Raw genomic sequence first — 7,610 nt, 5'->3', positions numbered from 1 at the left:
TAAAATATATTTAAATCTAAAATAGAGTTTGAAAAATACTTACAGCGCTATAAGGTATTTTTTGAAAGATCACGACGTTGCAAACGACGGAGAAAAAGCAACGTAATAGTGTATTTTACACTGTGGCCTTGGGTTGTAAATTACCCACTTTTGAACGGGGACAAACCAAGACTTAAAATTGATAGGGAATGGTCTAGAGATGTTTATGAAGCTAAAGGAAGTGATTTTTGGCCGTGGGTGGCGGTGGAAATGAAAAAAGAGCAAATCGGAGTTGAGCTCGTGGGAGCTGCTTCGGCAACGGATCGGGGCCGGAAATGGGTGGGTTAGGACGGCAAGAGGTAGGGGATGAAGTTGTGAAAATATGGTGGCCGGAGGTGGAGTGACGGCGCCGAAAATGGCCAAAAGCCGTGCGGCTTAGATGGGCTCTAGGTGGCTAACGACGGTACGGATGGAGGTGAGATTTGGTGAGGAGGTTCACCGGCCGGAGGGGGAACTTTCTGGGTTGGTGGTGCCAGCCACGTCTCCGGCGAGCGGTGGTTCTGGGTTGGGGAGTAGGACGGCGATGGAAGAGGGAGAGAGAGGTCGTGCGCGCGGGAGAGAAAGAAGGAAGAAAGAAAAAAAAAAAGAAGAAAAAGAAAAGAAAGAAAGGAAAAAGAAAAGGAAAAAGAGAAAAAGAAAAAGAAAAAAGAAAAAAAAGAAAAGATGAGGAAAAGAAATGAGGTCCAATCCTCACCTCCGGAGTCCAAAAATTGATCCGACGAAAACAATTTTAAAAACTATAAAACGACTAAAATAAATTAAATACCACATCAAACTAAAATAAAACCAATTAAAATACAATAAATTAAAATAAAATAACTAATATATTAATTAAATTAAAATACTCTTTCAGTGAAAATACACGTAAAAAAATGGGGTATCACATGAACCTTAAATGCACAATGAATGATAATATTAGTAGAAAGAATAGTTAAAACACTATGACATCTATATACACGTCGTTGTAGATCCACATATATGAAGGCAATGAAGTAATGCTCGTGAGAACCTGTTGCAAATGACGTCTAGTTTCAGAATCCATGGGAACCATTTCATAATATCCCATGCACATCATCAAGTTGGCGCATGCAAACTGACCGAACCCTTTAACTCTCTTCAATTTGACATATACTTCCTGGGCAGATATGCTATTAGACTCCTTTTCAAATTTTTGAAGGTCAAGCTTTCCACTCTCCACACGTTTAGCGAGTTGTAGAATGCGTTTTGCTCGATAACCAAGATTGCAATGCTTTTTCAAGAAATACTCGTCCAGGCTAACAAGTTCTCTGGAGCTCGGAAAATTCCCTAAAGACGTAGCATTTTTGCCATTTAACATCTGAGAATCTGAACAATCCTCGGCACATTTTTTGTCCTCGGTTAGTTTTTCAGTTACTCGCTTTCTCTTTGATCCTTTATTCGAAGATTTCTTGTTTAAATCTTCACATTTCATGGATATCAGACCATTGGCTAATTGTGATTGAAGCTCACAAAGAGCTTTGGCCATGTCCAATGACCTTTTCCACCTATTGATCAATATTGCAGATATAAGAAGGATTAGTATATTTATGGTCACACAAAATTGCATTTAAAAAAAAAAATCAAACGAAACCAATATGCGGGAAAGTAATAATACGTAATAATACTTTGCAGAGGAGGATTAATGCATGGCTTGATGGCGCGTATTCAAATAGTGGGGAAGAACGAAAGAACATACAAATACTTCTATTTACGGGTCGAGAAGGGAAAAAAAAACTACTATCGTTGTACAACATGCATCAGAACAGTAAAAATCAGAACTTACGTGCAGTTGCAAAGGAGGATAGACTTAATGGCGTCTTCAAATATTGTGGGAGAACGAGAAGACCGACCAAAACCTTTCTCCTTTGCTTCTGGATGCAAGTTTTGGAACTCCCTCAAATGCGTTTCATCTCTCTCTGATATCCTTAGCATCCGAGCTACCTGTTCCTGCCATTTTGCATGCCACCGCACATTAATTTATCGTTTTTCTTCGTAATGCTTTTGTTGTTAATGGCTTTTTTAATTACGACAGCACATGCAAACAAACATTAGAGAGAGAAATACCAGGATAATTTTCTCATCCTGGGGAGAAACATTGTCAGTATTATGGACTTCAACGATGATAGAGGCATTGCCCGGAGGGTGTGAAATAGAAACAACGACAGAGGTACTGAAGTTTGAAAGTCGTAACGGACGTTGAAGAATTTGGGTGGATGGAATCCAAGAGTTAGGAGCCATCATGAAATAGCCAAGGTTGCATACGGCCTTCTCCAAGTTGAAAGTTGTTGTGCATGCCTCCATTGCAAGTGCAATAAGCAACCGGGCATTTTGTGCTCTCTCGTTCTTTTATTTTTTTTTTCAGCGTCAAGTTTCTTAGCTGGATTTGTAATGAGCAGAAACGATATAAATGGCAGAGATATATATTATAAGCAGTAAGGTAAGTGAAAAGGCGTCTATTTAATCTAACTGGCTTCCTTCCCGCTAAGAAAAATCGATATTAATGGTGACCATGCCAGTTGTATTTTCGTGTATGCATTAATTGATTAAATAGATTTTTTTTTTTTAATATGTGAGTTGTTGTAATTTTCGTCTATCAATAAAAATTAAGCACAAGGAAATTTCATTTTTTTTTCAAAGCAAGGGAAGTTTGAAACACCATTAATTAATTGATCCATGATGGTTTTTTTTTTTCCTCAGCTCCCAATGACAAGTAAGATGTTTTCCAAACAGTGGGTGTAATGAATGTGTCCCACTATTGGTCGTGATCATTAATTTGCAAATCGTTATATAGGCGGCATGGTGTGCCTGTGACACCTCTGATGCCTAAATTAACAATAAGTGAGGGATAATAATTTAAGAATGCTCAATCAAATGATTCGAAGTTACCTGTTGCCCCTATATATAGGTGTGGAGAATATTATATGAATACCATAAATTAATTAACTTTGCATAATGCTTTGCCATTAGAAGGATTATTCCTGACGTATCAGAATTATCTAATCACCTCGTTATCTATATCCATAATGTGAGGGTTTATTTGCCGTAATAAATAGGGCAGCTAGGGCTTGCATTAGACCACGCGACTCCTTTGAATAGTTATCTTACATGGATAATAGGCCTTGTGCCCCTAGTTCCTCTCGCATGTAAACGTGGGGAATTCAACAATGAAGGATTTGTTTAGTTTTGACATATAAATATCTCACTTTGCTCAAATAAGGGTTTGAGACCCCTAGACTACCTGTTGGGGGTTTTAGACCTATGGACTATCTCACTCGCCTATTAATTACTTTGCTCGTCGTTTCCACTTACCAAGAGGCGGGAATTTCAAACTTGACAAATTTACATACGTTACCTAGTAACCGTCACCACGTTTTCTTTCAATCACTTCATTTAGCCAGGTAATGATGATTTGCAGTCATCACCTACTCTTAATTTCTCTACTCCTTCTCATTTGTCATCTTCTTCCCAATTTCTTCTCGTATTCTTTACATTCTTGAGACCCCATTATCTCGACTTCTTTATTTGTGACCTTGACCTCTCTCAACTTTTCCTTTCTCTCTACTTCTTCGTGATCCTCATGACCCAACGAAATACATCCCAAACCCCTTTTGTCCTAGAGTCTTCCTCTATTAAAAACATCCCATGCTTCGAAAGTTTAAGGTGGCCTTCCACCCTCACTACTAGGGACTTGGCAAATCTATGCAACACCTACAGGATTCCAAACTCAATACTCTTGGAACTTCCTCATCATGGCTATGTCGATGAAGAAGGGTTCACCGAAAAGGTTGTTCTTCTTGTCTATGGCCCCACCCACGGTTTGCGATTTCCTTTCTGTCGCCCAGTATGTGATGTTCTTGATCTTCTTCAGCTAGCCCCTGCTAATTTTCATTTTCACTCGTGGCGGGTTCTTCTTTGTTCTTGCATCATATTTTGTTTGGTTTTGAAAACCTCTCGGGAAGAATACCTAGATTTAACTGCCTTGTAGTTCTTGGCATTTTATTCTTTAAGGAGCAATCTGGGCATTATTGGCAGATTTCGTATTAAAAATCAACAGCCGGCTCATTTTGAGAGTCAAACGCCAAGCAATGGACAAGGAAATTCTTCTGTCTTTGGCATAGTTTGGGAATTTTCCAATTCAAAGGCTATGCACTAGGAGTTCCTTATTAGAGCCTCCTGGAGTACAACTGAGGCCTAACGGCCGCTTTGGAAATTCTGTTTGAATGGGAGCAATCCCATGTCGACATTTGGATTGAGGCCATTTTGACACTTGCAAATATTGATCGCTTCTTAGTAATGCTTGATTGTTCAAAGGTCAAGGGTTGCCTCTTCCTAACCAAGGTTGTGGTGCCATCTCCTCCAACAAAGCCTTCCTCTGAGTCTACTCCAAAGGATTTGCTAAGTGCTCTCGTCATGCTACTGTGGACATGCCTTCTCCTACGGAGAAGATGGGGGGCTATGGGCACAGGTGTTGGTGCCTCCCCCATGGCTAACCAACCTTAGGGTGCTCCACCTTCTACCCCCAGTCATTCGCCAACATTTGGACCTTCTCCAGGTCTTGACGACGTCGAGGGCTTGATGGGTCAACTTGACAACCACTTTTGATTTTGATCTTCCTTTTTAACAGCTTGCTTCGACGTCTAGCTCAACCTTTGAATTCCCCACATTCAAAGCTTCTAATTTGCCAAGGGAAAGCGGCAAGGTCAATGTGGATGTGGATGCTGCCTTTTTGTTGAGCCTTATCGACTGGGCAACCCACGAGGGAACTCAGGGCAGTGAAGATGGTGCCCTTTGTGGTGCCCCTAGCCCCCACTTCGTATTTGGCAGTGACTGAGACACCATGACATGTAATACAAGGCTACACACCCCTCGTATATGATAGATAATATGCAATGCTCCCTAGATATATTAGCAGTATGTAATAAACATATAGCGAAAAATAGCAAAAGATAAAGAGATCTAAGCAATGTCGTAGGCAATTGCATAGTACCTGGTATAGACTTAAAAACACTTTTACCCAACTTTATCACACTATTGTCATCATCAATCAAAAGATAGTTATAAAAACATAGTATAAGGTTTCCTTTCAAAAAACACGAGATCAAATTCTTCTCAAAATATAAGTTTCTTTTTGAGTATTCCCATTAGTGTCTTGTTGGTTGCCTTCACCTGTCTGTTGGACTGAGGATGTTCTGGGGACGAGTAGTAGAATTTGATCCCTAATTCTCGACACCAATCTCTATAGTGGTCAGAGTGAAACTGCCTTCCATTATCTGATATGATGACACGGGGAATGCCAAATCTGCAGATGACTGTCTTCCACAGGAAGCGTGTGATGGTGCTCGTCGTGATTGTTGCCAACTCCTCAGCCTTTACTCACTTGGTGAAATAATCCACTACTACCACTACAAATCTTTCTCCTCATTTGCTTGAGGGAAGGGGGCCTACTAGGTCAATTCCCCACTAGGCAAATGGCCACGGCAAGGTGATTGACGTCAATTTCTCCAGTGGGCAATGGAGCACTTTAGAGTATTCTTGACATTTCCTACACTTTCGCATGTACTTGTCGGCATCCTGGAGGGCACGAGGCTAGTAGTATCACATCCTCATTACTTTGCCTTCCAGCACCTTTCCTTTGGAGTGGTCACCATATATTCCCTCGTGTACTTTTGCTAGCACGTATTGGGCCTTTTCAAACGAGACGCAAGTCAGAAGAGGTGAGGAGTACCCCCTTCTATATAGGATCCCCTCGAGTAGAGTGTAATGCACTATTTTGTTCCTGATATTTCTAGCTTCCCATTTGTTGACAACTAACTCATTGGCATCTATATACTTGATAATATCCAACTTCTATTTCGGAGCTCCTAGCTTTACTTCTACCACTTCTATTCCCACAATGGTTATCCTGACAGTCTTGATTACCATTTGGTCTAGCAGAGGAGAATCTTCTTGCTTGAACATCGCTCTCACCAACTTATTTGCCTTTTGATTCTTGGCTCTTGACACTTGTTTGAGCTAGGGCGAGAGAACGTGGTCATCGTCTGAGTTGTGGACCACATACGCCCCGCCATCCCTTGGCTTCAATTCTTGCACGTAACACTCTCGTGCTAGGACCTACTCTCCCTGGAATTTGCCCACTCCCTGAGGGGTTGGGAACATCATCTTCAAATGGAAGGTTGACGTCACCGCCCTTAGGTTTTTAAGGGTAGGTCTGTCAAGTATGGCATTGTATGATGAGGGAGCCTTTACCACTAAGAAGTTTACCATGGTGGAAGCTATAGAGGGGGTTCTGCCACCAAGACAAATATTATGATGGTTCTGACTGGCTGGACCATGTCCCAGAGAAACCTTTTAGGGGCATGGGAACTGGTTGGGGTTGGGTGATATTTATCCATATTTGGGTGAAGGTTGCCCAGAAGAGGATGTTTGTGAAGCTACCGTTGTCGACCCTCCTTTCAACATCTCTTCCACTTGCCTCTCAATTTCTTTTTTTTGAAAATGAGCATACCGGTATGGAGGAACATTAACCGGTTTGCTCTCATGTATCAAGGCAATGTGATGATCAAAGGGTCTAGTGGGTGGTAAGGTAGTTGGCACCTCTAGGACTCTCCAATGGTCTCTCATGACCTCTTGGACCTCCACGGGCAGCAAGGACAAGTCTTCCTTTTTGCCCCTTTCTTCACTCTTTCCAACCTCAAAAAGTGTCTCTTGCTTTGCTAGAATAATGGCAAAGCAACTAGCTCCACCCTTGCATAGTTTCTCAAACATTATGGCTTCACACGACTTCACTTCCTTGGATGTCAAAACTGTCCACAACTTATTCTTAGACCCAATCCGAAACTCCATAATCATTCACCACTTTGCCAATACCTTTAAGCCAAGTATTGCCCAAGACGACATTAAGACCCACAAGGGATAACACATGCAAGTCCGCTACGATCCTCACCCCTTGGACATTCATCTTGACCTCTCTTACATGGCCTTCACATCTAAGCTTCTCCTCATTGGCAACTTTTACCTCAAATGATGCAATAGTGCTCGGTTTCAATCCAATTTTGGTGACAATGTTGGAGTTGATAAAATTGCGGGTTGAGCCATTATCAACCAATAATGTAACCTCAAATTTCCCTATCCATGCCATGACCCTCATAGAAGTGGGCCTTTACACACCGGACATGGCATTTAGAGACAACTCGGCATCCTCCTCTTCATCACTCGGTTTGGCCTCATCATGCTCGGATTCATGACTTGAAGATTCTTCATGTTCATCATCTTCAATTATAACATAAGCTTTACATGACTTGCAAGAAAGCTCCTTGTTCCACTTGTCACCACACATGAAGCAAAGCCATTTCTTGATTCTTTCTTGAACTTCTTTTCTAGAAAGTTTCTTAACCTCATGTGTCTTAGGTTTAAAAATATTCCCCTCCATTCTACTTTTCCAAGGTGGTTTGGTTTGTAAAGTTTTTGGGGCTTTACTCCCTACATCCTTGGAAAACTTTCTTTCCATGGTATTACTCTCCTCAAGTATCTCGGTCATTCTCATCACTTCTTGA

At 41.3% G+C, this 7,610-nt stretch overlaps 1 protein-coding gene across 1 annotated transcript; it reads right to left on the bottom strand.

Annotated features, from left to right (window-relative positions):
• Positions 1-970: 970 nt before the first annotated feature.
• Positions 971-2,358, bottom strand: LOC122296763. Its single transcript, XM_043106558.1, has 3 exons — positions 2,122-2,358; positions 1,841-2,004; positions 971-1,562 (listed from the first exon to the last, which is right to left on the bottom strand). Exons 1-3 carry the CDS (start codon positions 2,356-2,358, stop codon positions 971-973), a joined length of 993 nt encoding a protein of 330 aa, XP_042962492.1.
• Between the last annotated feature and the right edge of the window lie 5,252 nt (positions 2,359-7,610).

Source organism: Carya illinoinensis, chromosome 15, assembly GCF_018687715.1.
Source record: "Carya illinoinensis cultivar Pawnee chromosome 15, C.illinoinensisPawnee_v1, whole genome shotgun sequence".
Taxonomy (NCBI): Eukaryota; Viridiplantae; Streptophyta; class Magnoliopsida; order Fagales; family Juglandaceae; genus Carya; species Carya illinoinensis.
Note: the sequence above shows the minus strand (reverse complement) of the source record. Positions and strands in the feature narration are given on the sequence as shown.